Source organism: Cavia porcellus, unplaced genomic scaffold, assembly GCF_034190915.1.
Source record: "Cavia porcellus strain 051 isolate PalLab524CR breed Dunkin Hartley unplaced genomic scaffold, mCavPor4.1 scaffold_32, whole genome shotgun sequence".
In the NCBI taxonomy this organism is placed as follows: domain Eukaryota; kingdom Metazoa; phylum Chordata; class Mammalia; order Rodentia; family Caviidae; genus Cavia; species Cavia porcellus.
This window is the reverse complement of record NW_026947515.1, coordinates 14,399,507-14,419,052: the sequence shown is the minus strand read 5'-3', so window position 1 is coordinate 14,419,052 and position 19,546 is coordinate 14,399,507. Positions and strand designations below refer to the sequence as shown.

At 32.7% G+C, this 19,546-nt stretch overlaps 1 protein-coding gene and 1 pseudogene across 14 annotated transcripts in view; one reads left to right on the top strand and one right to left on the bottom strand.

Annotated features, from left to right (window-relative positions):
* The window catches only part of Cep112 (centrosomal protein 112), a 607,347-nt gene that overhangs the window by 144,236 nt on the left and 443,565 nt on the right, over positions 1–19,546 (top strand). For 13 of the 14 annotated variants that reach the window (XR_010045020.1, XM_063241684.1, XM_063241681.1 and 10 more), the window contains 5 exons: positions 1,739–1,893; positions 2,182–2,311; positions 5,001–5,093; positions 5,780–5,839; positions 14,357–14,436. Coding sequence is in view for 13 of the 14 variants with exons in the window: in XM_063241684.1 (XP_063097754.1) it covers positions 1,739–1,893; positions 2,182–2,311; positions 5,001–5,093; positions 5,780–5,839; positions 14,357–14,436 (518 nt within the window). In the remaining variant the exon portion in view is untranslated. The remainder of the gene's footprint in view (positions 1–1,738; positions 1,894–2,181; positions 2,312–5,000; positions 5,094–5,779; positions 5,840–14,356; positions 14,437–19,546) is intronic. The other variant, XM_063241687.1, reaches the window with a different exon arrangement.
* Positions 3,278–4,817, bottom strand: LOC106026768 (nucleoporin p54-like; annotated as a pseudogene).

Genomic DNA, 19,546 nt, shown 5'->3' with positions numbered 1-19,546 from the left:
AAAGGAAGTAGGTATTTAAACTGGGAGGATATTTTTACCGCTACTTTGATTTTTTGTGCTGTATGTCTACTGTAAAATTCAATCTCCCTCCCCCCATTCCTTTTCTCAGTGATCTTGGCTGAGATCAAGTTGTGACTGCCTTGGCCATGCTCTGCACTTATTCCTCTGTCCTTATCTGCCAAAATTGGGTCTTCCTTGAGTCTCCTTACATTCAAGTGTAAGGAGTGTCCGGTAATGTCTTCCACCTGGCCTGTTTGTATCTTTTTCTGAATTTTTCTGTTCTTAATTTAGGAGTGCAGCTTGCTGTGAGCTACTTCTTCATAGTTAGGAATAGAATCTCCTCTCCCGTGATTTATTAACGTGAAGTTTGCATTTCTATATCTTGTACATCTTGTCTGTTTTGGGCAATTTCTGAAAAAGGGGTAGAAGTCATCTTTACTGTTTAAAGTTGAAACACAAGAAATATGTTCTATTCTTTATTTCTTTATTTTTTTTGGCTGGGGGTTGAACTCATGACCTCACGTTTGCCAGGCAGGCACTTAAGCCACTGAGCTAAATCCCCAGCCCCCGTTTTCTTTATTTCTTACAACTAATTAATATGTAAGAAAATAGGATGCTTAGAATATGAAGTAGAAAATTGACAGTAACCTCTGAAAGGAACTCCTAAAGCCACAGACCTTTCAAAAAAGAGGCAAAGTGAAAAGGATTCATAAATAAAGAATATGAGCTTTGGATCTGTGCTGACTCTAAACCAAGAAATGTTATCTGTTTTTAAAAGTTTATATACAATGCTTTTAAGGTAGGTAGATACAATAATTTACCTGTTACAAATCTGGAAGCTGTGAAGCAAAATTTAACTTGCTTAACTATTTGATATGAAATGATAATGAAAAATGTTGAAAAGAAGTAATGTTGGAGTTGTAATATTATTTAATGTTTAAATTTTATTTTAAATGTTTATCTTTAAAGAACATACATGCCAGTGTTTGTGAAATACTCATACTTGTCAGAAGCTTACTTGTTAAAATGAGAATCAGTTGTTTCTTCAGTTAATACTTTCCTCTCCTAGTTTTAAATATACTAAAGCTTATAAACACTTTTATCTAGGTCTTAATTTGCCATTCCACCAAGGTGGAAAATTAAAAATAACTTAAATATCAAATAATAGAGAAATTATAGTATGGAAAAATAGAGAAATGCTTTTAATGGAAAAATTATTTAAAAATGAAAGGAATGAAAATTTGTGCACTAGCACTGCAATCATGATTAAATATTTCTATATTCTTATGTAATAATGATGTATATTGGTTATGTAATAATCCTTGTGTTAAAATTGAAGGTTATAAATTTCATTTAAAAATATTATTACATTGCTTTCCATGCTCATCTAACAAATCTGAGTTAATAAAGAGATGCAAAGAGAATGTAGCCTTCCAGAATGACAGGGACTTTGACTTATGCATTGCTGTGTCTCTGTGTCCTGGGATTTTGCCAGACTCAGTAAATATTCATTAAATAAATGGATGGTTAAAAGTATCTAACTGTGCTATTATTAATTTTATGACATGAAGCCACTTTTAAAAGATTTGGTTAATTCAGAGGTTGATTTAACTTTTTCTGCTGTGGTTTATGTTGCATTTGTTTTTATTCTAACAGACAATATATTTTTCTCAGGCTTCTTGGTATAAAATTGTTATAAAGCAATTATAGGCTTTTCTAACCAAGACCTATTTTTAAGAATCAGGTGGTCAAAGAACTGGAGGCCCGTGTCCACCAGCTTACTGGAGAAGCCGAGAACAGTAATTTACAGAGACAGAAATTAATTCAAGAAAAAGCAGAACTTGAAAGATGTTTTCAGATAACATGTAGCGAATTACAAGAAGTAAAGGCAAGGTATTGTCTGAAATCAGATATCTATCAAGTGATATAAACTATACTAAATTATTATGAAATTTAATCATATCTCATACATTTGGAGTTAAGAAGTTTCTCACTTTACCAGCACTGCTTGTTTATTTTTAAAGTCCACATTAGCCATAGAAGGCATAATGTTTTAAGATATTTAATAAAAATATGGATATTTATTTGATATATTGAAAAATAATGTATTTGTAATTATTCGATTAAAAATTTCTATTTCAGAGATTGATTATAAAAATGATTTTTAAATGATTGTTTTAGGAGAAACATACTACATAAAGAGAAAGATCAGCTTATAAATGATTATGAGCAAAAGATGAAGCTATTACAAACCAAATATGATACTGATATAAATCTTCTGAAGCAAGAAAATACTCTTTCAGCTTCTAAGGTATTATATATGTTGGTACATCTATCCAAATAAAGTTATGATAATTATTTGACATTTGAAATTAGTTTTTGCTTTGTTCTTGGAATAACTGAAACTTTAAGAATTTTTTTTGGCGTTTAAAATGTTAGATATAACACAAACTAAATATTTAATAAACCAAATGCTGCTATAATTTAATCATTTTTGATTATACCAAAGTGTTTAAAGGAAGAAACTAAATTCTGAGAATTTTATTTTAATGATACATTTTATAGTTACTATGTATATTAGAATTATTTTGAAATCTTGGTTCTGTTTCAGTTGCAGAGTTAAAATTTAGAAAGTTTTGTGTATTATATCAATATTGGTTTTCATAGCATTAACTACTATGTGGAGTTTGGCTTACATGTTTACTTTTTTAAATTAAGAATTTATTTAAAAAGCTTTTATTTTTAGAAATAAAGATTTAAAAAGAAAGTTGCAAAACCAGTAATTCTGTTGTATACTAATTGCTTGGATGTGTTCTATCAACTCCAAATAAATCAAATAATAAAAAATATATTTTCAAATCTTATAGAACAAAAACAACATTAATCATTAAATAGCTTTGGATTTTCTTTACTCCTCCCAACTTAAATTCACATACATAAAAACTGATATCCATTTAACTCTGAATCTCAAATCTTCAACAGCTGAGTAATTATACAGTTATATGCAAAGTTCATATTTCATATTTAATTGCGATAGAAAGAAGAATGGAGAGTAATAATTATTGTGATACTTAAGAAAACGCTATAAAAGTGTTATGTTCTTTCTTTTTAAAGTATATATAGTTTTTAGATGTAAATCTTTTGAAGATTATTTTTGAAAAAATGTGAGGTGACCAATTTCAGATTCAATAAAGAGTAACTTGTCAGTAATCTCAAAAATCCAAACCAGGAGAGAGAGAGTTTCTTTATTTTTTGCAGACTCATTCCTAAGGAAGACCTGATGCAGTTAGAGGATGCATTTCACAAACTCCCAACACAAGTTTATAAACTATCAACAAAAGATACCACCCCTAATGTGGATGGTTTCATTCAATCCATGTTCCTCCAATATTATGTTCTAGATCACCTTTATAATGCTAATCAAATGGCAAAGGCCTTCTTATTTCAAATGCTGCTTAAGGTGTCATAACAACTGCATTTACATACTATCTGTCTTTAGATCCGACTGCTCCAAAATGGTTCTGCATCCTGATTTGGGACATCACTTCATTTAGTTGGCCCTTGAACTGAGTAGATGGCATTTAGTTCAGACTGAATTGTATCTAACTGAATCCTCAGCTGCTCTTCTTCAGCTTGGATGGCATAATAGTCTTCCTTTGAATTTCCTGTTTGATTAGGACCCATGAGGTTCTGTGGAAAAGATCTATGAGTTTCTTCTTGTGTTGTGCAATTTTAGCCATACTTGTAGTCTGATTCTTTGTAGCTTACTAATATTTTCAGATATGATACCTAATCTGATCTGATGCTGCTTAGTCATCTGATTCTGAATGTTTAGTCTTCAGAGAAGTTCTTTAAAACAACACGATGAGTACAGGAATTAACTTTTTAGAATCAGGGTTATCTACCTTGGCTTGTTCCCAAATAATAGGATCAACACCAGAAGGAGGAGTCTGTAAAAGCTGCTTGACCTATGCCGGACAAAATTCTGTTCCAGTCATAACCAAGTTGCTGCTGTTGTATTTTTATATTGGCTTGTTCAAAATGGGCATTAGTGTTGTAGCTGGAACTCTTCTTGAGGTACCATTTGTAGAATACTCAACAATATAAATGACAAGTTTTGTCTGATCATCTGGCAATGTTATAATACCCTCTACATTTATGGCAAGGGTCTGGTTTTCTCCCAAAACTTTATGCAGTGATTTCGCTAGCTACTGTTGCTGGCTTCAAATACCTGTTTCTTTTTTGTTGAACACTAAAGCTACTAGCCCATCTTCATCTTTATTATTGGGCATACAACTGTAACCTACAATCTTAACCTGGCAAAAAAAGTTTTTCTTGTGTGAACTTTACTAGTGGAATATTATTGTTTTCTTGTTCCCCAGAAAGCCTGGCAGTTGATTCCATTTTGCTAAAATAGCATCTCCCAATAATATTGGAGCAGAAAAGAGCACTTGCAGTATTTATCATCTGGTTGGACTGGGTAGGAGCTCATGTAGGCTTTCTGAAGAGACACCTCATGTGGACTGTTGCCGTTGCTGTTGCTGTTACTGCTGCCATATGTTAAATTCTCCAAACCCCAGTCCAGTTCCCAAGCCAATACTTAAACCAGTACTAGTTATCATTGTTGTGGCAAAACTGTTACCAAATCCAAAAACTTTGTTCTGAGTATCACCAGAGTCCAGTAGTGCCTGTGTTAGCTGGGGCAGAAAAGCTGAATGTAGCACGTGCAGTTGTAGATACTATCCCAAATCCTCCACACCCACCCAGAGTGCTGTGGTGGCTGCAGTGGTCCCCAAGGTACCAAGGGAATCCAGATTTTGAAGGTATAGTTTTACTTTGGAAGGTTAATTTTACATTGACTTTTAAAATATTTTTCATTAAGATATATAGACTTTAATTCTAAATGAACTGTTAGGGTGACAGAGGTGAATTTTTTTTCAACCAGAAGTTATGGGATACAAAAGTCAATATTCTACTTCTTATTCTTATAATCCCTCCAGGCATCTGGCATGATTGAAGAATTAAAACAGAATGTCTGTCAATTAAAAGAACAGTTACAGGAATTGGAACTTCAGAGAAAGCATCTGTTAAAGGTAAGCCTTGTATTTTTACTTGGAACAATGGCCTTTTCTTGATTTATGTTTATAAGTGAGTTGGACACCCCCCAAAACTCCTCAGAAATAACCATTCTCTAGATAACCATTCTGATTCTTTCAATTTTAATTTTCATTTCATTTTACTTTAGAATATTTCTTCCCTTTTAAATTATCATCCAGTCTTCATAATCTCTGCACCCTATCCCTACTCTTTCTCTTGAGATCTTTTAAGGTAAAAAAATTCTAAGAACTATTATTACAACTTCAAATTTATCATTTCCACATTGACCCAATGGTCATTCTTAATCTCTTACTTCCAATGGCCAGAAAGGTCCTTTTACATTTTAAAGTAGGTACTTTTGAGAACAGTTAGATCTTTAGAGAACTAAAATTCTATTCACTCTAATACAAAGCTGCTTAAGCTTCTACTGTGGCTGAGAAAATTGGGCAAGTAGGGTGTCTTAACAATGGAAAGCAACAATTAAAGGTGGGCCTCGATTTTTACCTGGAACAGTGACCGAAACTCATACCTTTCTTTTGCTTCATTTGTGTCTGTTAGTGAGTCAATTAAAATTTCTGAAGTAAGCTTTGACATCACCTAGGTTTATTTCATTGTATTACTGATTTTATTGACTATGGCATCTATTTAAAATATATTAAAAATAATCATTTATTATTCACAGGATCAAGAAAATACATTTCAAATGGAGAAAAATCACTTAAAATGCACCTATGAGAAAAAGGTAATATGTTTGGTGGGAAGCTATAAAACATTTAAAATGTAAATGAGACCATTAATGGAGGCCAGTATGGATAAAGCCATACATTCTAAACCTTAAAGAATAGTTTTTAAATTAATTTCTGTCAACTAATAATCAAATTTTCCTACTGTGTCATGTTTAAAATAGTCTCTTCAGTTAGTTTATTAATTGTCTTAAAATATTATTTATGTTTTATTTAAAGTGTAAAGAATATTACCTTATCCTCTCATAATAACTACTTGAAATTATTTTTTTTTCTACCAGTTTAAAAAAACGAAACTTTGAAACTAATTTTGGTCCACTATATTATATGTGGGATGAGAACATTGAATATTTCACTGAAGAACATAAGACAATAAAAGAATTGACCACTACTTAAAAATTGATAATTGTGGGCTGGGGATTTAGCTCAGTAAAGTGTCTGCCTGGCAAGGGCAAGATCATGAGTTCAATCCCCCGAACAAAAAAAGGGGGAGGGTTAATTGTTTCTTGTCATTTAGAATAGTATGTATGTCTACTGGCATATATAACTAAGGGAATATTAGCATCTTAATCAATGAAGTACAGAGTTCTATAGTTTTCCTGGAATGGAATGGATAATTTCTTATCTAAAATACATATAAATTAAAGTTAAACATGGGTTATATCAAAAATTGCTAAAACACTTTGTAATATGTATTACCTATCCATACAGTTACTCAGTAGATATCCATTAAAGGCTCATGTTGGGCAAGATACCATATTATGTTTATAATGAGGTGCGGGATGAATTGAAAAGAGTGTGCCCTTCAAGAGTAATGTACAGAATTAAAAAATATTTCTTTTATTTAGAAAAGTAAGTATCTCCATGGACACATATTGATCTGTGTATGTGCTCTTTAAAATTATGGTTGATTTTGTTTCTGCTGCTGTTTTACTATAGCAAGGTCTTAAATAATTTTACATTTACAAAATGATATCAGAATAGGGAGAATAAATACCACTTTTACTGAAATAAAAAAAAATTCAGTTTCTACTGCGGAGCCAGGCAACTTTATAAATATTTCACTTATAATTAGCATGCTTTACCTATGATAGTTGTAAAGAACATACTGACCAGAGTGAAAGAATAGGAGACAGGCAGAAAAATGCTCTGTAATGGGAAGGATGCCAGTGATTTGCTCAAAGAATGATCAGTGAACTAACAGGGACACCCAGATGATCTACATACTTTACACAGCGGGAACCTGTTCCTCAGAGGTGGTGTTTGCGTAGTGATAAACAGTTGAGCTGGCCTCATGGAAAAAAGCATGCCCTTGCTGATTTTGAAGGAATATATTCCTCTCCTGAACGTCAAGTCCTGCTGATAGTTACAGATAAATAGAGACAATCTTTCTCCTGTAAATATCTTTTCTTGTGTATTTGACCAGTTAGTAAACTATGGTTTTTGCTATAGGTCTGTTTCCCCGGTAAATATCCACAAGGAAGGGAATATGAGACCTTAATTCATTTTTATCCAGAACCTTCCATCCATTCCTGTTGTAGTTTGCTTCGGGAAACTTATTTGCATCCTCTTTATTGAGCATCATAACTATAGCTATTGACTTGCCATGAACTATGAATTGGCCTATCTCTTTAAAACTATCATAGGTAAAACATGCTAATTATTTTCATTGTAAATAAGACTTATTTAAAAATAATAGCAGTCTTTTAAAGAAAAATAACCATACTTGCTCATATTTTTTTAAATACGTTTTTAAAATTTTTTTGGAAGAAAATGTTACTTGGTATGTCATTTTCTGTTTTACAATTAATTCCATATTTTCCCTTTTTAAATTGACATCTGTTCTCTTTTCTTTATTAAACTTGTATGATCTCAAACCTTGAAGATTTTCTGTTTTGTATCCCCCTCAGGGAATATCCTTTTTGACTGCTTGAAGTGCTAACATAAATCTCACATAACCCTGGACTGTGTAACTAGATAGCTAAATAGGATGTATAATGCTTTTGTTTTTGAGGTAGTGTTGCAGTGTTATAGGTGTGAAACTTTTTGTATAAAACTTAGTTTTGAGTATCTGTTCAGGGGTGAGGAAATACCATCTGCACTGACATTATTTCCTCGTGCCCCTGTGAAAGGAGCAGGATGGGAGCATGCCATTCCAACTTGTCTTTGAGGTAAAAGTAACAGCATCAGATGCTGCCCCTGATTTAAGCACACACATATTATCTGATGGCCTTTATTGATCTCGGGTGGCTGTTGCCTGCTCTTAAGATCTTTGAACATCAAACAAATAATAGGTAATAAAACTAAATGTCATTGTTTGATGAAGTGTCCTAATCTGTTAATCAGGAAATGGTTAGACCAAATGATTTCACTAGCAAGGAAACACCTGCCTCCCACAAATAACCTATTGCTTGTTTTGCAAACATGCACTAGGGAGTAAAGCCTGGTGCTGTTTACCTAAGAAAGTTCATGAGACAGATGCTAAGCATGCATATTCTTAAATATGCCAGAATTGAATTGTCTACTTAAAGATGATTCTGATGTAAATAACAAAGAATTATAACAGAATTCAAAACCACTAAATTCCAGTGTTTAGTATTCTTACGTAATTTTTAAAATTATGTTCAAGATAATTTAAAATTTTTATGGTTTTACATATACTACATTGAATACTGTTTTTCAACTACTGCAGACATGATTTTATTTAAGAGATTTAAAAATTGAAATTCTGCAGTGAAAATTATTTAGAGAAATTGTGCAACCCAGTACCCCATAGTTTTCATTTTGAGAAGCAGAGATTAGAGCAGTGGATAGATGTGGTAAGGTTGTTCAGCTAGTCAGTTTTTATACTAGCACCAGTTCTATTCTCTTTACTATGCTGTGAAAACTGCTATAGTATATTTGTATAGTGCCTTTCTAATTTATACAGGTACTTTTTTCTTGATTACTTAAATTCTTAAGAGCAAGAGAATAAAGCATATTTAGAAAACATTCAATAAATTTGTTTATGGCTACCCAAATCAATTATTTATAGCAAATTCTCATATTTGAGAATATATTATATAGCCTTATCTGGTTTGAATTTTAATTATTAGCATTTTAAACTCACTTTTGGTGGAAATAAGTGTATATTTAATTTTCTTTGATGTAAAAAATAATTTTATCCCAATAAAAATATGTATAGATTTTTTTATTGAGATCAATATATACACTGATTTCTCACTTACCTGCTGTTTGTCTATCATTGACAACTAAAAAGTCAAAGACTCTGAAGCATAAATTACATATATATTCTATTAGGAAAAACCAAACCCAGAGCCATATTTATGGACTATTCTAGTGTAGACCAGGTATGCTGGGCACTAGAGACATAAAAATAAATGAGAAACAGCTTGTAGCTTCAAGAAACTTCCAGCTGAAAAGTGTGTGCATCAGCACATGCATGTTTCGCTGAGAGAGCAGTCCATAATCCTCTATCCCAGATAGCTCCGTTCTTCTTTAGAAATGGCTTCAGTAGTTTAAGCAGCAGCAAATTAGATCAAGATGCTTGTTTTAGCATTCTACCAGCATCAAGAAGTGGCAAGGGCTTAAAAGGGCAGTCAAGGGACTTACTGTACTGTGGCACATTATGATTCTGGGTGTTTATAGTTACCCAGACTTATCAAGTTTGTATATAGAGTGTTTAACTTTTTACATGTATTTATTGTGTTTCCAATATTATTTTAAGTGCTTTACATGGAATATTTTATGAATGTTTCACCTTTCTTTGATATACTTGCTGTCATTTTTCAGAACAGACAGCTAAGACATAGAATGTTGAGTAACTGAAAGTGTAGGAATACAAGCCCACAAAGTCTGATTTCAGAAATTTCACATACACTGATCATGTAATTTTAGATAGATCTTTTTCAAAAGTGTGTATTTGTTAAAAATTTTACACTAAAGGGATAAATGTCAATAATGTTTTAATGCAGAGAGTTTTGAGTCTCAGAAAAATATTGAGAAGGAAATAAAAGTGAATCCTGATAGCATGGTACATGGGAGATACATCCCAATAGGTACAATGCCAGCCACTTCTGATAGCATTTCCCTTAGTTCCCATGTTGTGTATCATTTCAGTGTGCCAGAGTAGAGACTATAGGGTAGGCAAAAATATAGGCTAGTTAGAACCTACCTGGGAGAATTGGATTTTGGCTGTAGCTCCGAGAAGGAAACTACACTAAGAGATATGCAGTGGAAGCAAAGTTGTGCTCCCTGTAGATTTTGTTAAGCACCAAATCGAAATATTGAACAGTGTTCAAGGTAAGAAGGGACGGAAAAGCCAAATGAGGTCTATCAGAAAACATTGTAGAACAAACAAAGGAGGGCACAATGCAGAAGACTCAGAGAAAGCAGTGTCTTCTGAAAATGTATTACTGCAGAAGAAGATAACAAAAAACTCATTGTTGAACGCAAGCGGGTATGAGGTTTATGAAGGAGCAACAGTTATAAGGAAGGAAGAGGATGACGTAAAAATGGATCTGATTGTTATAAAAGGACGATAAGGAAACTAAAAGCACATTAGCAGATTTAAAATCTGCAAGGGTGCTGAATGGGGGTAGAACTGATGTTGTAAAGAACTAAATCAGTGATATGAAGAAAAAATGTAATTCTCTTTTAAGACTTTAAAAGAAAAGGGCAAAGAATAAAACATTTTGGGGAATGATGGTGACACTAAGGCATGAAAAACATCTAGTACACAACAAATTGATGTTTTGGGAAAAGGGCTCAGAAGAAGCTAACAGAAGAATAATTAGAGATAATGGAAAAATTTTCCGAATATCTGTGTACCCAGATTCATCAAAATTATATCTTATCAGACAAAAATAAATAAAAACTGAAAAACATTTCAATTGTAGTACAAAGAAAATGATTTTATGTGTCCAGAGGTTCATATACCAGGATCAGTGCAGTTTACCCTTAGGGTGTAAGGATTGCTTAATGAGGGAAATCAATAAATATATTACATTAAAGGAATGAAGGATGAAAAACATTATTGTCTCATAGGTGCAGCAAAAGCATTTGACAAAATTCAACATGCTTTCATGGTGCAAAGATTTACTGTCAAAGGAATGTACCTCAACATAATTAAGCTTGTATGTAACAAATCCATAGTTAACATCATATTCCAAAAGAAAAGATCAAATGTTTTTCTGTGAGGTTCAGAAAAAAGACAAGGATATTCACTGCTTCCACTTTTCATCACCATAGTCCTGGAAATCTAAGCGAGAGAAATTAGTGAAGATTTTATTTCAAGAAAGGATTTTACTGATGTAAAAATACGTTTGCAGAATCTTTACATTAGGTAATCTTTGACTTCATTTTTGATTTTAACTTTATGTATCAAAAAGACTATATTTGGATCAGAATGGTGTTTATGTTAATTTGGTGATGATTCTGTACCAATTTAACATGCTTAGTTTGGGACCAAGATAACTGTGTAGGTTTTGAATGTGATAAAATTTTGAACAACAGTTTTCTTTTTTTCTCATGTAAAATAAAATAAATGTGGTGACAGAGATTTGCAAGGCAGGTTGATCTTTCTCTTCTCAATAAGAAAAATTGTTTTCAAAGGGTTTTAATGTATTGTTTAAAATATGTAGGACATAAAAGCAGTAACAGTTGATGCAGAAAAAGCCTTTGAAAAATGCAGTATCAATTCACAATAAAAATCTTGAAAAATAGGATATAGAAGAACTTTATCTCAATCTTATAAAAGCCATTTATGACAGAGCAGCAGTCTACATTATATTAAGTGGTGAAAGGCTGAAAAAATTCCCTCTAAAATTAGGAACAAGACAGGGGTGTCCTCACTTACCACAACTGTTCAGTAAAGTTCTTAAAACATTAGCCAGATTAATCAGGCAGGGGAAAGATATAAAAAGAGATACATATAGGAAAGGAAGAAGTCAGAATATCTTTATTTTCGGATGACATTGTCCTCTACATAGAAGACTCAGAAAAGTCTACTAAAAGACTCCTAGAATTAATAGTCAAATTCAGTAGTGTAGCTGGATACTATCAATGCACAAATCAGTAGCATTCCTGTACACGAATACTAAACCCACCAAGAAAGAAATTTAAGGAAACCATACCTTTTACAACAGAAAAATCAGATACTTAGCAACTAAAGTGACCAAGGAAGTAAAGTTCTCTACAGTGAAAACTACAGTACTCTAAAAAAGGAGATGGAAAAGTATAACAGAAAATAGAATCATATTAACTCTTCTTGGATAGGCAAAAATCAATGAATACAGTCAAAATGACCATATTTCTAAAAGCAATATACAGATTTAGTGCAATTGTGGTCAGAATGTTACTAGCATTCCTCACAAAATTTGAGGAAACAGTCAAAAAACTCATATGTAACCAGAAGAGATCTAGAAGAGCATAAACAATTCTAGTCAGCAAGAGCAAGCAAGGGACATCACAATCCCAGACTTCAAGTTAAACTACAAAGCATGGTACTGACAAAACCAGCCAACCAGTCATGAAGATCAGTGTAACAGAAGAGAGGATACAAAAACAACTCTAGGTATATTCCGCTACCAGATCTTTGACAAGCGGGGGAGAAATTTTCACCAGAGATAACAAATGGTGCTGTTAAAACTGGCTGTCCACATGCAGAGAACTGAACCTAGACCCGTATCTCTCACCATGTACTAAAGTACATAAAAATAGATCTCAATGTTAAAACAGGAATGCCTAACCTTCTGGAAGGCAATGTAGATAAAACTTGATACAGGCATAGGCACAAGCTTTGGAATCACCTCAAAAAACTCATCCCATTTGATCCAGCTATTCCCCTTCTAAGTCTCTTCCCAAAAGAGTTAAAGACACCATTATGTTTATAACAGCACAATTCACAAGAATTAAATCTTAGAAGTGGCCTTTATGCTCAATCAATAAGTGAATGAATAAAGAAAATTGTGGCATTTTTACATATTGGAATACTACTCTTCCATAAAGAAGGAGAAACTTGAATTGTTTTTAGGAAAATGGATTCACCTTTTAAACCATAATGTTAGGTGAAATAAATCAGACACATACGTTTAAATATGCATGGTTTTTTATATGAGAACCTCAAATATAAAGAGAAATACAAAAATAGATAAATGAAAACAAAAGAAAGTTTACTGGAGGAGTTCTTGCTTTATTACTCAAAACGTTGTGACTTTATTTCTACAATTTGTGATATGTTAGATTTTTAGGAGTATATAAACTTTAGTTTTCACTTACCAAGACTCTCTGTTCATGATAATATTACTTTATATTTTTGTCAAATAATTTGTTGGACATGAAAAAAAACAAACCATGTGTTATGTATATGTAACAAATCCCATGATAAGTGTAATTATTATGTACTGCAAACATGTTGATTTTATTAATATGGTTACTTTACTAAAATAGCAAGGCAAAAATACAAGTGAATTATAAAAGAAGGCCAAAAAGTACAGAGCTTGAATTAAGTAGGTCCCCATCCAAAATGATAGAAATAGCAGTTATTTTTTTACTTGCAGTAGTTCTGTGCTTGATACGGTGCATACTGCCGTGTTGCTGCTGTAATTCCTCTCTCATCCCACTGTTTACCAGTTTTGCTTTTTGTTCACTGTGGTTGCTAGAGTGTCTTAGTGGGTATTCTTGATCCACTCAGTTAAGAGCCTTTCCCCCTAACTAAGGATCTGGAGCTTTGTTGACAAAATTTACAGAGGACTTTCTGAATGTCCTAAAATGTAAATCAACTTCTCTCTCTCTCTCTCTGAGTTGATTTACATTTTAGGACATTCAGAAAGTCCTCTGTAAATTTTGTCAACAGAGCTCCAGATCCTTAGTTACTATGTACGTGGAACCATGGCTGCTGGTTTCCTGTCTTTTCTTGCCTTTTCAAATGTAGGATGATGTATTCAGCAGAGTCGTGGTAGGGAGAATCCTTTCTGAACTCAGTAAATGGACACACAAATCATGTCCAGCAGTGGAAGAGAAGACTACATGTATAGGCAGTACTAATACATTATTTATAGAATGTTATTGAATTTGGCTAGATTCCTTTCCTTTGGCTAAACTATAATTATTGGATTTTTTTTTTTTTTTTTATCGGTACCGGGGATCGAACTCACGACCGCCTACTTGCAAGGCAGGTGCTTATGCCGCTAAGCTAAATCCCCAGCTCCAAAAGTATAACTATTTAAATAATAAGTAATTGGTGCCTCTTTAAATTTCTTACATATCCATTTATTTTGAGGAAATACTTATATAGGTTGATTCAAGCAATTATTAGCTTTGAATAGAAATGATACTAGAAGTATATCAAAATAATTCTATAGAATGTGATTATAGTAGACAATATTTCTATCTCAAAATATCTAAATCCTATTTTATACTAAATTACATTGAGATTATAGTTTTGTTATTTCTGTTTCTCTTTTGAGTAGACTTTACTTTCTTGCAGTAAATTTCATATATTTTTCTCATGGCAGGTTCATGACTTACAGTGTGAACTTGATAAAGAAAAAGATGATTCCCAAAAGAAAATTCATAAACTTGAGGATTCTTTGAAGTGAGTAAAATCACAATATATTTTTAAAAATATATTCATATTAAACTGGAGGCAAATTAAGTGGCTAAAGCTATGTATCATATTTTGTAAGAGCCTTGTAATGAATTAGTTTGTGTTGATTTTTCTATCTTGAATCTATTTCTATAATTTTATTGTTAGTATTTTTTAAAAAATTAATTGATCTGTTTTTAGGTGATAGGAATGGAAGAAAATAGAACTTGGTGGTTTCAGATGCTTTCGTCCTCTTAAATGGATGCAGATTTGGAGAGAGACAGAGACAGACAGACAGACAGACAGACACACACACACACACACACACACACACACACAGAGAGAGAGAGAGAGAGAGAGAGAGAGAGAGAGAGAGAGAGAGAGAGAGAAGTTGATTTACATTTTAGGACATTCAGAAAGTCCTCTGTAAATTTTGTCAAGAAATTTGGGTAATGAGACATTTCAGTTGCATTTGAAAATGGGTTACTTTAAAAGCATTGTTTGGGAAGGGCTTTATCTTTTGTAATTTAAATCTGTATTAAAGAATTAGACTTTGTATTCTCCATTCTCTTACTAACTTGGTTATCTTTTACTGTGATATTTTACCCTGAAGTTGTTAGCTGGAAAACATTGATTTATTCCATCAATACTGAGTTCCCACTATGTGTCAAGTAATGGTGTGGTTCTTTCCCAGAGGATAATAAAGTCTGGCTGGAAAGTTACTTAAGAAATTTGGCAATTACAGTACAGAGCAATGAGAACTTTAATTGGAGGAAGGTGAACAGGGTCCCTGACCCACAAGAGTGATTTAAGAAAAGATGTTTTCTTGACCTTCCAGAAAATCAGCTAATTCCATTATTTTCTTTCTAAATCCCCACATAGGAATAACTTACCGAAAGGCCAAACAGCATACCCAGCATCAAACTTCACATCAAATTCTCACTGTTAATACTGTGGAATTCATTTCCTCTTCCTCACTTTGCTTGTTAGTAAAATAATTGGTGTGGTTGCTGAACAGAACATCTTAAAATAATTTATATACTAGGACATAACAAGATACCAATTTTTAAATCTAAACAAGCACTTATTGCTTGTTTGCTCAAATATAAAGTATGAATTAGATAAAATCAAAAGAAAGTGATATTCATAAAACATGTCAAATAGTTCTACCTCATACTACAACTTTAATAATGGCAAAACTATTACTCTTTTAGGGTTCATAGGTCTTTCAAAAAATAGCAATCTTTACTTGAACTTAAAGGAAACTGTTTTAGCATTTTAAGTAAAATGTTTCTGTAGATTGCCTCCCCTAAGTAGTTGTCTTCATTTTGGCGGTGTCTGGATGATCTTAACATTAGAACACCCATTATAGCAGGAGTAATTTAGACTGGAAGTAACGGAGAAAGTCATGTGAGGTCTGAACTTCAAAGCAAAGTGGCACCAGTGTTATTCATATATTTATCCTTTCTTCCCTTCATTTAATAAGGTTTTATTTCTTCTGTACAGATAAATATATAGTAGAGGCTATCAAGAAAGGGGAGTATATATTGGAGTATTCATACATGTATGAATAGATAAATGCAATGTAAGTCAAATGATTTAAAAATATATGAGCGTCATCAGTAAGATGAGTTGACAATAGGAGGCTTATAAGAGAATGACATTTGTTTTCCTGAGTTGTGAAGGGAGAGTGGAAGAAGGAGAAGCTTTTCTGGAAATCTTACTGTCTGTAGACATGCCGGCTGCCAGTAGTTATTCTCACTTCCTCTTCTTGCAAGCCCTCTTTTTCGCTGTGCTTGTTCTACCTAACCTGTGCTCCTTTCATATAATTTATGCTTTTGTCTGCCTCTTCTAATGACTTCCAAACCACAGGTCCTGATTCTGTCATAGGATTCATATTAGAATTTTGTAGCCATATAAGGATATTCTTGTGAATTAAGATGTTAGTGGGAAAGTTTGGTGACCTTATTCTAACATGATAGTTCTGTCAAATATTGACAAAAACTGGGAATTGTTCTATGAGAAGATGATTCTCTAAACAAAACTTTCAACTCAGTATAGATTGGATCTCAAGTTGATATTTCAGAACCTATTCATATTTATTTATTTTTTTATCGGTACCAGGGATTGAACTCACGACCGCCTGCTTGCAAGGCAGGTGCCTATGCCGCTGAGCTAAATCCCCAGCCCCAGAACCTATTCATATTTAGGAGAGACATTTTGCATAGTAGTTAGCGTGTTTTAATTAAATGCTGGTTCCTGAAAGCCAATTGCTTGTTGTTATTTCTAGGAAGTGAAATTAATGTTGCTGCCTCATTACTGTTTTCAGTTTTTCTACACCTGTTCTAACCATTTTATTTTCCATTTCATTTTTTATTGTAATTGCTATAATTTTAATAGCAAGTAACTAAAGTTATCTGAAACTATACCTTCAAATGGTATGCATCAAATGTTTATTTTGTATAAGTTAATTGATAAAAGTGTATGGGACACTTAAAAGGCTAATGAATAGAAAATGACAACATATAACAAAATAATTTAGTGTAACTGTTTGAAAGACTAATACTGCAAAATGTTGTTCCTTTTCTGGAAAAGTAGGAAATCTATGAACATGGGCAAGGACCTGAATTTAGTCCTCTGCATCAAGAATAATCAAAACGCATCAGCAAAAGATAGAATGTGCTGTTTGCTTTACTCCTTTTTTCATTAACTGGTATATGCCAAATTCGATTTATAAGTTTGGGTACTATATTCTTTTAAAATCTTGTGTAAATTATCTCTTTTATTCATTAAAGGCTTCAAACATATTTTGTTGATTGATAACTTTTTCAGACTTCTCTTTTGCAGTAAAATATTGAAACCAATTTGTACTGATGTTTTAAATTTTTTGACATTGTCAAATAGCAAGCATTACAAACATTTTTTAATCTTTACACTAACAAAGATAAGTTTCTGTTTTTCAGGTAGTATTCAAACTATGCAGTAATAATTTCACTAACACATATGTTTTTTAGATGGTGTGGTTATATATGACCCTAGATAAAACATTTATTATTTAATGAAAACATGTTGTTTTGGTTGTAGATGCTATGTGTATATCCATATTTGTGTGTTGAGTGTGAGGGTATATACCATAAATAAACTTATACTACATTAATAAAAGAGAAAAATAAAATCTGGTCCATAAACTCTAGCCAGAGGCCTTTGATGTTGTTTTTTTGTTTTTTTGTTTTTTTTTTTTTTATTTAAGAGGAAAAAGAGAAAAACACAAAACAAAACAAAGCAGTGTAAGGTTACACATAATACAGAACTACAAAAAAAAAACATAACAGTAAGAAATCACCTGTTAATAGATTACATATTATCATCTTGGAAATAGTTGCTCAAATCACAGTATCAAAGAATACAAAGTAGACATTCAAACAGAGAGACTGCAAACAGCTGTGTTCAATGATCCAAAAACACTAATATAGTCAGCTATTTAACACACCTAAACACACTTGCTGTTATATCCGTTAGAGCTCTTTTTTTTTTCCTCCCTCTCTTTTTTACAACAAAATTTACACATTTTGGATTTTATTACTCCTTAGTTCTTATTACTTTTTTGGGGGGGGAGAGAATAAAGTCAAATATGGCAAAACAAAGCTGTAAGTCAAAACCAAGGATAGACATAGCACATGATGTAGAACAGAGTACAAGGTTATTAACAATGGTTATCAACATTGTCTCTTGTTTCCTTAAAAGGAATTGTCTATCTCATTAGATATTATAAAGTTGGACAAAACAGTGGAGAACAAGACCAATAAAACTTAGGCATTGTGAACATTACAGGACTTCCAAAGGAGACAATAGCCAAACCAAAATGGGCATCTTTGTGAAATCTTATTGCCTTCAAATTAGTTGCCTATACCCTCAGACTTGCTACTATCGCACAGAATGGAACAGAGTCTAATTAGTCAAAACAAGATCTTGGGAGTATTACAGGACTTCAAAACAAGTTAATAGGAGATCGAAAAGAGTTACTATTATATATCCAAATTTTTTAAATTTTTCCCTTAATTAAAATAAACATAAGAAATAGCTAAATAATTTTTTTTTAAAGAATAGTAGTTACAATAGTGTCTGTCTTTTTCCTTAAAATATTTGGATAAAACTTCATATACTATAGCTTCAAATATTTCCATATCAAAAAGCCCAGAATAAAGCCTTTCTAATTAATAAGTGAAAATTTTATAAGGCTTCAAGGCCACATAATGGGGAATCATGATTATCACATATTTTTATATATTTGAATCATTACTTACATTAGGGAAACTATTCGGTATTCATACATGCGAGATTGATTTATTTCACTTATGAGTATGGTCTCAAGCTGCGCCCATTTATTGATAAATATCTCAATGCGATCCTTCTTTATCGCTGAATAATACTCCATTGTATAGAAATACCACAACTTTTTAATCCATTCCTCAGTTGATGGACACTTGGGTTGTTTCCAAGATCTGGCGATTACAAATTGTGCTGCTATAAACATAGGTGCACATATATCCCTGTGGTATGATGCTTTCAGTTCTTCTGGGAATATGCCTAGAAGTGGAATAGCTGGAATAAATGGGATTTCCAATCCCAACTTTTTGAGAAACCTCCAGACAGACCTCCACAAAGGCTGTACCAGTCTACACTCCCACCAACAGTGCAGGAGAGTTCCTTTTTTCCCACAGCCTCTCCAGCATTTGTTGTTGTTGGTTTTCTTGATCCTGGCCATTCTTTCAGGAGTGAGATGGTATCTCAGTGTGGTTTTAATTTGCATTTCTCTAATGACCAATGATGATGAGCATTTTTTCATGTATTTATTTGCCATTTGCATTTCTTCATCTGAGAATTGCGTATTCATCTCAGATGCCCATTTTTGGATTGGATCTTTGAATTTTGGAGGTCTGAGTTTTTTTAATTCTTTATATGTTTTAGACAAGAGTCCCTTGTCTGAGAGAGAGTTCACTAAAATCTTTTCCCAGTTTGTGGGTTTTCTTTTCACTATGCTGGAGATTTCTTTTGACATGCAAAAACTTTTTAATAAGAAGTGGTCCCAGTTATTGATTCTGGGAAGTATTTCCCGTGC